A 15,292-nucleotide genomic window follows, 5' to 3' on the forward strand; every position below is an offset into this window, starting at 1 on the left:
AAAACCAGAACACTAATAAAAAGGACATAGGGAGAAAAATGGTTTGTGTCCTGTATTTAATTAAGATTGCCTAAAAGGAAGAAATTATGTGGGAATATACAGTTGTGTTGATTAATGATTGTCACGCGCAAGTTGAAGACCATGAAAAGAATGTTTCTTTGGTTTGTACATTGTAAAAGAATGTGATGAAGAAATACAGACTGATACAACAAAGACAAACCGAGGCTTGGCTGAAGCTAACTGCATTAGCTAACTGCTGCAAGAAGTGCAATGAGTATATGAATATGTATATTTATCAGAAATTATTTTTTTCTACAGATCCCACAAATCAGTTATGCCTCAACTGCACCAGAGTTGAGTGATGACAGGCGCTATGATTTCTTCTCACGTGTGGTTCCTCCAGATTCCTTCCAAGCGCAAGCAATGGTGGACATTGTGAAAGCTTTGGGATGGAATTATGTGTCCACTTTGGCATCTGAAGGGAACTATGGAGAAAAAGGAGTCGAGTCCTTCATGCAAATTTCCAGAGAGGCAGGTAGGCAACGCCAGTCCTCCCCCCAGCAAGTAAAGAAATAATGAATGCTATTTTGTACCAAATGTTACATTATTTTTCTAGAACATGTATTTGATTCTAAAGTTGCTTCAGTTCTTTGCAATGCCTCTGTATTGGCTCCTAGATACACTCATTCCGAAATTGCTTATGGAGTTTCAGAGAGTTTGAAATCTTAGTGGTTTTCAATCATTTCTGGAGAAAATAGAAAACCCTAAGTCTTACCAAGCTCCTACTATTCCACTGGACAACATTATATTATGTTGACGTGGGTAGAAGACAGATTTTAAAATTCTGAGCTTTTATCTCTCCACAGCTAGAAATTCTGTGAAGATGGCTTTTACCAGACATTGACTTGTGTCATACTGTTGTTGTTCACCTTTCAGATCACTGCCTGACTCGTATTGCTTCTCTTTCGTGTTTCTCTTGACCAATTCAGTTGAGAAAATTCATAACATTTTACTTGAAGGCTGAAAGAATACTGACTTAATATATGGAGCCAGAAACTCAGCAGGATGGTGCAAGGCAGATCAGACCTTCGGTGTGATGCGTCACGTTTTTCTTGTCACTGTTTTCATTTAGTGGTGTCCCAGGAAGGCCAAACGGTGTTGGAAAATGTCATTTTCAGTGAGAGATGTTCCAAGAGGACAGGGAAATTGTGTCTTGTGCTAGGTCAAGCGTATGGTATTGAGTTGAACTATCATAATTTTGTTAACAGAAATCTCCAAATCTACAGCTTGTTTTCCTGTTATGATACAAAACATAGAGTGGACCCGTCTTGAAGGTGTGACTGCTGTGTCATTGTACTTTACCCTGGTAACTTATTCTTCAGGGTAAATAGTTCTAAATTTCCCCAGAGATGCCAGAATGTTGGAGGACTTAAATGGCACTTTGGGGAATACAGGTATAAATCCCTGGCAAGCTGATTTGCAATCCAGAATCATAAGGGTTTGAAAATTAAACTATTTGAAGTTGATTCCTTTATTGGTAAGGAAAAACAAGCAGAAGATACCATTTGTTATTGGTGATACCTGCAGGTCCCATCTCCAGAAGCTACAGTGATATATCCTGATGGGAAAGCCCTCATTATTGCACCAAGATAAGCTCTATTGTATTCCTAAAAGGGAATCACAGATCCCCAACCCTCTAACTGCCCAGGCATTGCACTAGATAAAAACAGTGTAATGCAATCCACAGTTCACTTAATTACAACTAGCCAGATTAGTAAGTGCATGAAAGGAGAGGACTAGGATGGGACAGGCGTTATTCTGAAGCATCCATTGGACGCTTCAATCTCCCTGGTTGTGGCAAATCTGGTTCCAGAGCGTACATTCTGCTTTTGCAAGTTGCCTGTTATCTATGAAGTGGAGCATCAGGTCTGTCCCAACCTGCCACGGTGAAGCTGATGGACCTCTCTTAGTGTCATCTGAGAAGTGAGTAGAGAAGGCTACTGCACTTAAAAGAAGGGAATTTAGAGAGGGGAATCTGGAATTGTTTAATTATGTTGATATCACAGAAGGAGCCTATATTTGCATAAATTTGTCTGTTCGTTTAAATACATATTTATGTGGTATTAAAGAAAATGGTTTGGGATTTAATATTGCAGGAAGTGACAAATGCTAGCTTTCATTATAATTTAAAATTGACTTTATTTGCAAGTATCCACTGTTGCAAAATCATACCAGAAATGTGGACAAACTCTAGATGAAATAATACTGTATCTTTTTTTAAAGCTTCTGTAGAATTAAATTAATAGTAGGAGCTGTTTGTGTAGCCAACATGTAATTCAATGTCATTCATAAGAAACAAAGTGTAAGACCAAAAGAATACTCTTTTTAAGAGCTTTGCATGCAGGATGATATAGGTCATACCTACTAGATTAAGACACTAACTGGGATAGTGTATAAACTTTCTTTAATGTACTCAGCCTGCCTTGTCTGGAAACTGGAATAATCCAATCCCTGGTGCTGCCTCCCATTCCGTACAGATGCTTTGTCTTCTTTGGGCTGCACTGTTTTTTTTGTTGTTACACAGATGAAGCTTAGGTGAAGTTCTGAGGGGATTTGTTCTGTCAACGAATTCCCTGGCTTTTTAAAACCCTGGGAAATGTAAGATAGTCCTATTGTTCAGGTGTTTAATGAAGCACCCACCATGCTCTCATGCAGTGCTGAGAAATGGGGCCTTGTCCCTCAGCATCGATCAGTTGTGACCATCTCCCAGGTGGTGTTTTGGGGAGTCACGTTGCAGTGCAACTTGCTTGTCCTATTGGGTCATGCCCTGGAGGGCGCAGCAGTTTTGGAATTGCTTTGCTGGTGCCTGCTGTGGCTGTGTCTCCTTGCGGACATTTTATGCAAAAAGAAATGTTTAACCAAGCTGTCAAGCGATTGCTGTAATATCAGGGTTGGAAAAAGCACCTCCTGAAGAAGCAATAAGCAGCAATAATTTGACTGACTCATAGCTATGGTCTAGCTCCTTGATCTACCTATTTAAAAACATTTCAGTGGTCAAGAGCCATGTGACTGAATGCATGAAGTGAACAGTCCTCTCTAATGAGGAACAGAAGGGACAGGAAGTTTCACAAGATAGACAAGTATTACCATGATCAGTGCACCTCACGTATTAAATATATTTAAATGGGTCCAAATATACGTGGCCTGACTGAGGTGTGTAATTCTGCAGTACCTGCGGAAGCAGCCGAGCACGGCCATGCGTGCGTGCTGTTGTGACACTGCAGGGATGGGAGAGCACGCTCATGATGTTCCCACTGCTGATGCACGGGTAGGTTAACGTGCTGCTTGGGGTGCCAAGTCAAAACTCACACTAGTTAGAAAACTCGTGCCAGAAGCAACAGAAATGCAACAGCGAGAGGAAGTTTTTCCTTAGTGAAAAGATACAATTTTTTCTGGAAATCAGGGAGATTGTGGAACACCAGTTCTTCCCAACTTGGAAGTCATACTCAGGATACCCTGCAGGGATGTGGGGAGGATGGAGGGTACAAGAGACGTTTAAGTGATAAGGCACAGATTACCTCATCTTCTAGTTAGCTAAAATGTGAGATGTTCATCAGGAGGAGCTGTGTGATGCTTAAAGCATTGTCCATTTATCTTCTGTGCTTAGGTCTTGGTCCTGTTCATGGTTGGGTGCTGTGTGGATTGCCACAGCCACCTGCTCAAAGCAAAAATCAGAACCCAGCAAGGCTACAGCTCCTGTGAGGAGCAGCTGAGGGAGCTGGGGGTGTTCAGCCTGGAGAAGAGGAGACTCAGGGAAGACCTTATTGCTCTCTAGAACTCCCGGAAAGGAGGGTGCAGAGAGCTGGGTGTTGGTCTCTTCTCTCAAGTGAGGAGTGATAGGACAAGAGGAAATGGCCTCAGTTTGCACTGGGGAGGTTCAGGTTGGGTATTAGGCAAAATGTCTTCATTGAAAGGGCTGTCAGGCATTGGAACGGACTGCCCAGGGAGGTGGTGGAGTCACCATCCCTGGAGGGATTTAAGAGATGAAGTGCTTAAGGACATAGTTTAGCAGTGGTATTAAGAGTGTTAGGTTAACGGTTGGACTTGATGATCTTAAAGGTCTTTTCCAACCTAAATGATTCTATGAGATTCTGCAGAAACACCACATCTGTGTGCAGGCAAACTTGCTAGTCCGCTGCTCTCAAACCCAGGAGCCCAGCGTGCAGATAAATAAGTAAAAAAAGTAGTGTCACAGTCAGTGCTGTAGCCTGGTGCAAATGCACCAGGAATGCAATAGGTATATATATAGCTCCAGGGATTTTTAGACCTGGTTTCTCCTGTTGCCTGGGCTGTGACAAGAAAACGCAGAACTGGCTGCAGGTTGCTATTGGAGACCTTTCCTGACTGTAGGGATTTTGGAGCTGGTGTGAATCTTGACCCCAATGACCCACTTCTAACAAGCAGAACAGAGTTGGGAGAGGTGCCAGAGCAAGGGTCCTGTGCTGGTCCTCCGCTGCCTGGCCCCTTAGGACATCTGGCACATCTGCCAGGAGAAGAAACAACCCCAGAGCGGAGGTAATTAGTCAAAGTTTGAGTCAAACCGGCAAAAAGCAGTCATCATTAACTCTCAGACAATTGCCTTCTATCTCATCAGTGTATTTTGGTAGAAAAGAAGATTTAGTCCATAGGTACCTGCACACTTATTATCTTTGGCCTCAAATCTGTAGCAGCTAATTATCCTAAATTCAGTGTTTTATCCGAACTTGTTTCTGATTCAGCCAAGATGTTAGGAATTGTGAGGGTGAGTAGAAAGTGTTATCCTTGCTTAGTTTTCAAATATGCTTTAGTATATAAAGACTTTGCTTGATCCTTTGAGTTAATAATTCTTCACAAAGTGACTTTTATTATAAGTACTTCAAGCAAGTTTGAATATGTCATTGTGGCAGGAGATGGAGATTTGAAACATGCTCTGCAGTCTGTGGGATTAATAAATTAGGGGAATGGTCTAATTATGGAAAATCTAAAGGACAATTTCAGATTATTAATGAAACTACTGAATACTTGAATTTCAAAGATTAACGCATCTTTGATTTTATTTTTTTAAAGATTAATCTGTACCAGAAGGTTAATTGCTATCTGTAAGAAATATATATCTCAAAGTCATTAGCAAAAGACCACTTGAATGCCTCCTAACAGATAAATGAAAGATCTAGTATGCATTTATTCATCTTTTTCTCTCCAAAAATCACCCACTTTCACAGATGAGTACAATGTCTGCTTTGATTGTGGGGACTTTGGTGCTCAGTCCAGTCTGCAGCCCCACTGGTGTAAGGAAGGGGATGCCCGGCTTTGCAAATCCAAATGTGTACAACCTTTACCTCTTCCTTCTGCCTTTCCATAGCTGGCTTGTGCAGCTTCATGTCAGAAATCAGTATAATCAAGGCTGATTTTGAGCACATTTCTGCTTGTTTGCACAAGCTAGATCTGTTGTATTGTACAGAGCAGCGTGTCAGTAATAGAGTATCTTAATCTATAAGAATTAATTAGGTTAGATGATGTTCTCAACCATTAGGAAGGACTGGAGAAGAAAAAAATTCTGGAAAAGCATGTCTAGTTTCTTGGTGTACTAAAGACATGAAAAAAAGAATTAAAGCTCATGTACCAGTGTGCTGATATATGTACTGTTTCTTCTGAAGACTTTTAGTTGCGGTGCCGTGTTTGTTAAAAGGCTAACATCACCTTGACAGAACAAAAAGCAGAAGAAAATTTAATCCACTTTAACATAGAAATCACGATACTTGCAAGAGTATCTTTGTCTTCTTTTCTCCTTTTTTTTTTCTGAAGTCTTTTTTTAAGTATTAATTTTTTTAATTCCTCTATCTCCATGATCCTTGAGCGCTGCAGAGACATCTGTTATGTGAGGTTGAGAACATCTGCATGCAGCAGGGACAGCATAGATGCGTAAGCTGCAGGAGCTGAATTTCTTCAGAAACACCAAAAAACATTCATTATCAGGGCAAAGAAGAGACTCCTGAAATTATGAATCCTTCTCCTTACCCTCATTAGTAGAATTTTTTTTTCCAGCACTGATACTAAACAGTAGTTCTTCTCTATCCCCACATTTAAATGTGAATTTACTTTTAATCTTGTTTTTCCCAGCTTTATATTGGCTAGTAAAACCCATCCGTATACATATATTTACATAGCTATGATACTCACTGCGCTTATGTCTAAGAAGTGTCGCTCCACCTGAATCAGATGAACCATGTTTTTTCCATGCCACTATAATCTGTGTGTTAATTAGTATAATCTCCTAATGCATTGATTTCTTTTTGAATTAGCTACATACAATTAAATACCTCCTACAGAAAATATTTTCTATGAGTTTGTTATTGGAAGAAAAGACTGTTTTAAACCTCTTTAGGCACCTAATTTTGAAGATATGACAGCTTTTCCTAAAACCTTGATATTTGTTTTCTACCCTGACTTATGTTTCTGAAAAGATCTGGATTTTTTTGGTTTGTGTTTTTGGTGATCTGAATCATCTCACGATACTTTCTATGAAATCCTCAACATGGTGTATCATAATGTGGTGCTCTAATTCAGTACTTACCATCTATCGAAGCTGACACTGTCAAAAGCCAAGAGCTGCTCTGTCATCCCTCAGTGATTCACCCAGCATTTTTGTAGGCTCCTGTAGGTCTATTCAACTGCCTGCTCTGAGCCTGAATCTGCATTTTTGTAATAGAACTTAATTTTTATGCTGTCTGCTGGGAATTCTATTAGCACAAATTAGTGCTGGATAACATGAGAGAGTTAAATCTTTGCTACAAGGGAGTTGTACAACTTTCTGTTTTAGAGAAGGGAGAGGAGACTGTTCTGTCTGCAGATCTCAAATACTGATTCCTATTGCCAAGCAGAAAATCCTGAGTGTGGGTTTTTTTTTTTGGTCTTACATTCTGATGTTAATGAAACTTTTTTTTTTCCTTGAGCCATAAAAACCCTACTGAATGGGTTTAAAATACTCATTAAAAGGAGCAGTCACTTTATAACATAACCCAAAGTTAAAAGAAGCCCAGAAATGAGAAAGGAAGGTGAAAAAAAATTAGTGATGTTACTGTGATGCACTGAGGTGGACAAAGATTGCACCGGCCATGTTAATAAATAACAAATACTTATGATTTATTAGTGAAGCTTTGTACAACATGCTGGTAATGAGTGATACCACCCGCCATCCAATGATGCCCAAAATTTATGATCTATATTTTCTGTTCTTTATGGCACCTTACAGAACCTAACTTTTAACGGAGTCACTGTTCAAATATTCATTTGAATGAGTCATTGTCTTTGGAGAAGGTGGGCAAAGGTGTTTTACTCTCCACTGTGATGCCTACTTATTTATTTAGCTTAAGTAACAGAGTTCTGCAAACTGTGTTCATTGGATATCCCTCTGTTGTAACCCAAGGGACAGAAACTCTCTGTAGCATTTCAGCTAGAGCGAACAGCTGAGCTTACGTATTGACAAATCAATCTATAAATATGTTTTTGAAGTGCAGCTCAAAAAACATCTGAAGAAAACCAGGCATTCTTAAAGGGGTGTTTAGCATGTAGCTCAGGTGCTGTCACTTCTGGGAACAGCAGCTCTAGGGAGGGTCACAGACCTCGATGCTTTTATGGAGTTTGAAGCTGTAGGACATGGTTCAAGGTCTATGGAGTTTTCCCAGTGACTCACTGGTCCTGCAGAGCACTCCCTTGGGTGCTCTTCTGCCTGGTGGGCAGCTGAGGTCCTCAGGAAGGGATGGAGGTCTCTGGGGGGATGGAGAGGCAGCAGTGCAGCTCCTGTGTCTTTGTGTTAAATGATTATACTTTCTGATGGGAATGGCCTTCACTCATTTACTTGAGAACCTGTTGTCTGCATCAAATATAGCAAAAATAAATACATAAACCCCTACTGAAATCAAATAATTTATATCCGATTACTTCAAGTGGCTTCCATTTTTCTTTGTTTTTCTCAAATATTCCTGCACCTGTCCCTTTTAGTGTTCAGAGATGTTGTGTTAAATAACCGTGTTACGAAATCTGTTTTCCTTCCTAAATTTTGTCAAATAACAAATGTTTTGTCATTTCAGAAAGAACAACTGCTTTCTAAAGTTTTATCAACTTGTATTGTGTGCTGCAGTCTGTCGGGTTAAATGGGGTTTTCTTTTAATTGTAACTGATCTAGCAGAAGATGCACTGGACTCAATCCTCAGGGGTGTTTTGGATTGCATTTAGAGTTTAGTAGTACACTTCTGATAGCAGAAAAGAAGCAGCAAAATGTATCTCTGCAAAGTAAATCTGTCACACTGTATGGTGCTGCTGTGGCTTTTTTTAGTAACTTGTGAGAAATGACATCATTTAGAGGAGTGAATGGGTGATGTTAAAGTGATGATTTGACTTCTGACTTCCCTGTGTTATTGGGTAAAACTCATTACGTGCCTGGCTTAGATATTGAGAAACCCTCTGTGCACCTGCCTGAACTTTTAGGTTATCAAAACATTGTGATTGCAATCTTCATCTCTTTAGCAAGGCATCTTCCTAGCTAAGACATAACAGATGTCCTAAGTTAGTTGGCTCTGTTCCTTCTGCAGTAACGAAGAGTGATGAGATCCGAGTTGCCCTTTTGAAACATCTATTTCTCTCTACTGACTACACAGGGAGCGTAGGCACCCAGTATAAGCCTGTCATTAAAGAATTTGAAATTGAAAAAAATAAATCCAATCATTGCTACGTATGGGATACATGTATTTTCCTATCTTTTGTGTTCTTTTGAAGATAAATGCCTGGTGTAGATGTATGGGGTTCTTATGATCGCGTTCAGGAAAGCAGTGGAGCTGATGGGCATTGGGCACACATGGTTTGGGTACGTACCTGGTAGCACTGCAGTGTCAGAAGCCTGTCTGCCCAAACAGTGTTATAATTCTGTGATGGCACTAGCAGGGGTCTGAGTAATTCTTCCTTCTCAGACAGACTCATGAAAAATCAATAAAATAGAGTTTGGAGAGAAGGAAAGAGGTAAAGATATGACACTAAGATTACTTTGGCGTCTGCTTATATGAAATCTGAGACAAGTTCCATGCTGATACATGCAGAAACTTGCACTCTGTCCCCCTGAATGATCTCACACAGCTGGCTTCTTGGTGAAGTGTTATTGGATAGCTGTAACAGGCTGCTGTCACAGTTATAGCATAAGTCACTTTAATGATAAATATCTGCCTTTTTACGGCATTTATTGAACATTTGGAAATTGCATTTCAAGGACAGAATGAAATTGAAATAGGCAGTTTTGTTACTAAACAAATAACTGCCAGCATCCTTTAAAAATATTACCCTAAATTTAATAAAACATTGCTTTTGTGGTTATGTGAAAAGTATCATGTGGACCAGCTGGAAACAAGTGACTGGTTAAGACCTTGTTTCTTCAAAACAGAGCCCCATCCCTGGCTGTCTTCAAGGCCAGGCTGGATGAGGCTTGGAGCAACCTGGTCTAGTGGAAGGTGTCCCTGCCCATGACAGGGGGGTTGGAACTAGATGATCTTTAAGGTCCCTTCCAACCCAAACCATTCTGTGATTCTATGTACTGTTGGGCCTTTATTTTTATGTGAAAAATTGGACGCTCCCAGGGAATGCTCCTGCATTTTGCGATGTGCATGGCCTGTGATGCAGAAGTGAAGAAGAAGGTTTGATGCAGATTCAGGAGGTTATTCATCTCAATCCAGTTTTTTTCATTTGTTGTTTGGAAGATTTTCTGCATCTCAAGGGTAATACATTCCTCTCGGTAAAGACAGCAATATGGAGCAGAAGTGGAGAAGCAAAAGCATTGGTGCTTGTTCTGCACCCATCTGCTGAGAAGAGTATAAATTTCCTAAAAAATTGTGGTGGAACTATTAGGGGAAGGAACAAAAAGTATGGTCATATGCATTATGAAGCTTGAGGAGAAGTTTCTAGTGAAGTGCAAAAGCTGATGTTTCTTTTGGGGGGAGTAAGGGGAAAGGAGAGAGTTCAGATTTACTGAATAATAAAAGAAAGGAACAAGTCTGGGAGAATAGCAAGGCAGGTTATGAGTATTAGGAAAAGAGGAGATGAAAAGCCATAAAATGAAGGTTGATAGAAGTGGCTGGGGTTGGAAAGATTGAGCCATGGCAGGGAAAAAAAAAAGATATCTATGGATAAGGAAGACTTGCCATAGAGAGTTAGCTAGAATATCACCTTTGTTTTACTAAAAAAATTAATGATTTTGGAAACAGAATTGCCTTTGATTTTGAAAACTTAAAAATTCTGATTGGTAAGATAGAAATTCTTTCTCAAATCTGCTTTTCTACTGGGGGCAATGGAACCAGACTTCCTCGACGATTGCACCCGAGAGCCTTTGCTCCTCACTATGCTTTGTTCCTGCCTCCCAGCCTACCCGGGGAGAGAAGTGAAGCCTGTGAATCCTGGCTCCCATGTCGCCTCCGCCTACAGTGCCTATTCCAGTGTGTGGTGTGAAGCATCTTGTCAGTTTTCCTGGAGGAATAAAATGAATTTCATAAAAACCTTCTGCAGAGGAAGCCCCTGCTGTCATTTTGACTTTCCCCGTGGAAAATAGAAATATTGTGATTACACTGAGGTTTTCCCATGGGATATGTCTGGTTTGCAAAGTAGGATGAATTTGTTGGAATGCCATTTGGGACCAGCTCTAAATGCATTTCTGCATCTGAAGGGTAATATATAATCGAACACAGTAAGTTATTCCAGTTTCGGTCACTGAAATCCTACATCCCAGGAGGAAATACAAAATATTGCCTCATCTTGTACCTTCCATACTTTGCGGTCTCTTTTCGCTTTGTGCTAATGCAAAGAACAGCTTTCATAGCCATGGGGGAGTAGCAGCACATAAATAATTCTAAGATGCCTCTTCCATCACGCGCCCTCCCTTGCCTTCTTCATTCCTTATCCTTACTCAGACAACTGAGGATGACAAACGTCCTGAACCCTTCACACTTTTGGAAGATGGCTTTCATGCTTTGCTAGTGATCTTCTGGGCATGCCAAAAATATTCCCTGCTTTGCCTCCAAAGCTATCTAAGCCTTCTTCAGCCCAGATTCCTTGTGTAGAAAAAAGGATGAATGAGAGGAGGAAGTCATTCTAACTGGGTATATGTACCCCGTTTTGCAAAACCATAGCAGGTAGTAAATTATGATCAATGGAGTTTATATTCTTCTCTTACACATTCTTAGTAAAGTTATTTATCAAGGTGGTGTTTGAAATACCCAGACCATTCACTTTAGTATATTCAGCAAGATACCTGAGCTGAAAATATGAACTGCAATATGGCATTTTAAGGGGGTTACGCATATAGCCAGGATATTGGGAAGATATATATACACAGATTATATTTCAGGCTGTTCTGTTTCCTTTCCCGTTGGTGTTTCAAGATTCATATGTTGTTAATCTATAAGGAATCAGGAGGCCACGAGCTTGCTCTCCTGATGGACATTACTAGCATTATTTTAACACATTACCAGTGTTCATTATTTAAACAGAAACCTCATGCTGACAATACCGCTCCCTGTTTCCAGGCAGGTGTCTCAGCTGGTCCTGTGTCAAGCGGTGCTGCGGATATTTACCTCAGCACATGTAACCTGACGTGCCAACAGCAAATTGCCCTGTGAGATCCACAGGGCTTTCAGTATTCCCTGTTCACATAATTTTCAGCCTACTAATAAAAAAAAGTTGGTAAAAAAAGGAAATTATTCAATTATTTTATTACCAAAAAAGGGCTTAACATGTATTTCATTGTGTAAACATGAAGATGAAACAGATTAAACTTTGAGTAACAGAAAGGCAGCTCAAACATGCAGATGTTCATTTGAAATTTGAATTGGATTTTATGCTGACACTGGATGCTGGAATACGCACTGAAGCTGCATCCTTACTCATGATTAACGGCACCACTTCACTGGGTTGCTGCTTGTTTCAGAAAGCCCAAGTATGACAAAGCGAGCAGGCATCCATAGTCTAGATTTGTTTTTAAAATAAGATGTTCTGCTTAAGGTTGGAGACAGATTGTCTCTGCAGCCTGTGAAAAGGAAGCGCCGTTGCAGTGTGGGTCCCTTGGGGGCTCCAGCTCCTCTCCTCAGTGAGCTGGCTACCTTCCCTTAGGCAAATACAGCCTGATGTAGGATTGAGAAGAGCCGATGACGAGTGGCTCAGAGCTTGTTGCGCTGCTCCCCTCACCCGCTTAAGGCAGGGAGCAATTCTGACCGGCCGTTCCCTCATTTCTGTGCTTGAGCTCTGGTGTGTCCATATGTCCTGTGCTGCTTCATGAGAGTGAGTGCCTTTTTCTTAGGGTGATGGTGCTAGGTGAGCCAGTTCTTGGGGTACCGGCACATTTCTGCCCGTGGCCTGGCTCTGGGAGAAGGAAGAGTGGCTTCCTATGAAAAATGAAAAGTAGAAGGGCTACACATAGCTGCTTTACAATGGAAGATTTTATTCAGAGGCCAGAAGTCTGGAAGTGGCTATCTCAGGCTATGATCAACAAAATGCTCGGTTTTAGCATTGGTTAAAGATAAATTAAAACGTAATTCCCTGAATGTTTTGTTTCTCCCCTTAATTTCACTAATCCATATGTCTAATCAACCCTTTAATTAACTCCCTGTTTTTCTTTTCTGTGTTTTGTTCCTTTTCCTGCCTAATGTATTTTTTTCCTGAAATCACTGCGATCTCTTTCTTTACAAGTATCCCCAGTGCTGTCCTTTGGTTCCACACCTGTTCTGCTTGCTGAGGAGCCCCTCAAGACAGGACTGACGTTCAAGCTGAGCAGAGCTGATGCAAGGCAGCCATATTCTTGCCCTGCCAGTCTCGGCAGAGGTCTTCCTGCTCTCCTCCAACCCAGAGGAGAGGCAGGTCTTCTCCTGCCATCTCTGCCTGTCTGGGCAGGGTCAAAAGCTGGTGGAATTCTGCCTCTGCTTTAAATGGTGTCTTCTCTACCATCTTCATCATGGCATTGGTGGTGTGCTGGATTCAGTTAGAATTAAACCACGACAGGTGGTATTACTGCATCAGTGAAAAGACCATTTCAAAGCAAGCAGGACCAAGGCCAGTGTACTCTCCAGATGTGACTGTGCCTGGTTATGATTATTTCTGCTGACTCCTCTTCCTCAAGATGAAGGCCCAGGTTGAGCTCTGTAGATTGGAGCTTTCTCTGAGAGATGTATTCCTGTTAAGTTCTACATCGGCAAGTTGGGAAGCTGACTGTGAGCTTGCAATACAGGAGATCCAAATATAGCAGCTTTTCTGCTTAAAAAAATGAAGGATTTCACTTAAATGGTCATGTTTTAAGAAGAGTGCAGAGTGCAGATGCAAAACAACAGGAAGCTTTTTTTGCTAGCTTTCCATTGACTTTTCATTGCTGTTTATATATTTCTTTTAAAGCCAACTTTATAATCAAGCAAAAGAAAGTCTAGACAGATTGTCTAAAAACTTTTATTGGCTAATTAGGATTATACTGCTGGTATATCACTGCTGGATAACATGTAGACTCTGGTTAAGAAATGGCCTTCATTTTTACAGCATGTGCCATTTGATAAGCTTTCTTTTATTATTCCTTGGGAAGGCTTTTTTTATACCTGACTATTTGAAAATGAAACGCCACTTGAAATCTTATGCTTGGACATCTGAATCTATATAAAGGAACCTGAGTGTCTTGATTTATTTCCAAGGTACTGAGCATTTGTAATTTTCATTCAAATGGATGGGAGATGTAATTGCTTTGTACGTAGAGAAACCATTCCAGCCTTAAATAGTTGTCTCTCAACACGGGGCCTCAGCATTCGTGTAAGGTGGGAGAGTCACAAGCCTGAGAAACGGTGCTCTGGCACTGTTGTGCAGTAACCTGATGACGTGTCTTAGAGACAGAATCTCAGGAGCAGCTGTGCTGCTGGAGTAATACTGTTCACTTTGATACACAACTCATCTCTGGTCTGAGCTGGCTGGTTTATCAGAGAAAAGTGTTTATTTGGAGGTCAAGATGAAGCATGTTTTCTTTGGACACTTGTGTATTAAAATTGGTCTTATTTTCCCAGCTCAGACTGAGTGTTAAGAACAGTGTCCTGTTTACCCCATGCCATGATGATTTTGAGCTTGGATATGCCCAGGTTTGAATTTTTGCCTCTTAGTGATTTCCTGAGCCAGTTCATTTCTTATATTCTTCATTCGTAGGAAAGCAGAGAATATTCACTATAGCCAGAACTCATCTCAAACCTCCAACTGCTGTAATCAAATAACTTATTTATTAACATCAGGAGGGAAGACAGAGAAGCAGCATCACCATATTGCAGCCAAAGTCTGTAGTACACAAACTGTTCCTTGAAATAAACATCTTTTGAAAAATCTCAGCAGAAGCTCTCAGAAAGTATAGCCACTCTCTAGGTTCTTCACACTTAGATGCCCTATAATGCCACTACTCTGTCAGATGCACTAAAAGAGCAATTAGCACTTTTGAGTGCATTGCAAAATTTTATTAGTCTTCTGCCTCTTGAGGCTCTGGCAAATATTGCTGTTTCTCTCGAGATTTCTTTGATGCAGGGCTTTTTTTCATAGTATTTTCCAAGAACAGATACAAGCGCTGGAGTTACTGCACAGTCAATCCAGCTATTTACAATCCTACTTACTGAGAAGTACTTATTAAAAGCACCACCTCTTTTTAAAGCCACACCATGTTCTTTTCTGTGCTCCACTCTTCTTTCTGTCCATGCATTTGTGTTACTGGCCCTGAGATTCTGGCTTAAGGGCAACGGGAGCTTTGGTGTCCAAGAAAGTAATTCATTTGACTTTAGAACAAATACATCTAATAGGTCATCTTAGCTGTTTTCTCAGATTTTGCTGGTAAATAGGGGAAAATCATTGGCACTCCAGGATTTAAAACATAAACAAAAAACAGTTGCTTGCAGTGGGAGAGACTGTACAATTGCTGTAGCTTGGGACTGTGTCAAAATGCTTTTTTATCGAAATTATGCTATGGAAAAGTGTGAATTTTTAATTCATTTATTAACTCCAAGGGCTAATTATCCATTAAATGGCCTGATTATTTGTTCAAAGCCCTTGGTGATGCCGAGCTGAAATGGTCAGAGCTGAGGGTCACACGAGCTGACCAGGAGCAAAATGAACTCTTTGGAGTGCATGTGCAGTGCTCAGTCAGGTTATGAATCGCTCTATTAATATTTATGGCTTGCACAAGTAACCTGTTGGCCGCCGATTGCCTCCTGCCTGC

The 15,292-nt window shown here is 40.7% G+C and overlaps 1 protein-coding gene across 1 annotated transcript in view; it reads left to right on the forward strand.

Moving 5' to 3' along the window:
• Positions 1 to 318: 318 nt before the first annotated feature.
• GRM7 (glutamate receptor, metabotropic 7) overlaps positions 319 to 15,292 on the forward strand; it is a gene marked incomplete at its 5' end in the record, with an annotated part of 133,395 nt that continues 118,421 nt past the window's right edge. The window contains one exon of the mRNA XM_010161906.1: positions 319 to 535. Coding sequence (XP_010160208.1) covers positions 319 to 535 — 217 coding nt within the window. The remainder of the gene's footprint in view (positions 536 to 15,292) is intronic.

Source organism: Eurypyga helias, unplaced genomic scaffold, assembly GCF_000690775.1.
Source record: "Eurypyga helias isolate BGI_N326 unplaced genomic scaffold, ASM69077v1 scaffold9092, whole genome shotgun sequence".
NCBI lineage: Eukaryota > Metazoa > Chordata > Aves > Eurypygiformes > Eurypygidae > Eurypyga > Eurypyga helias.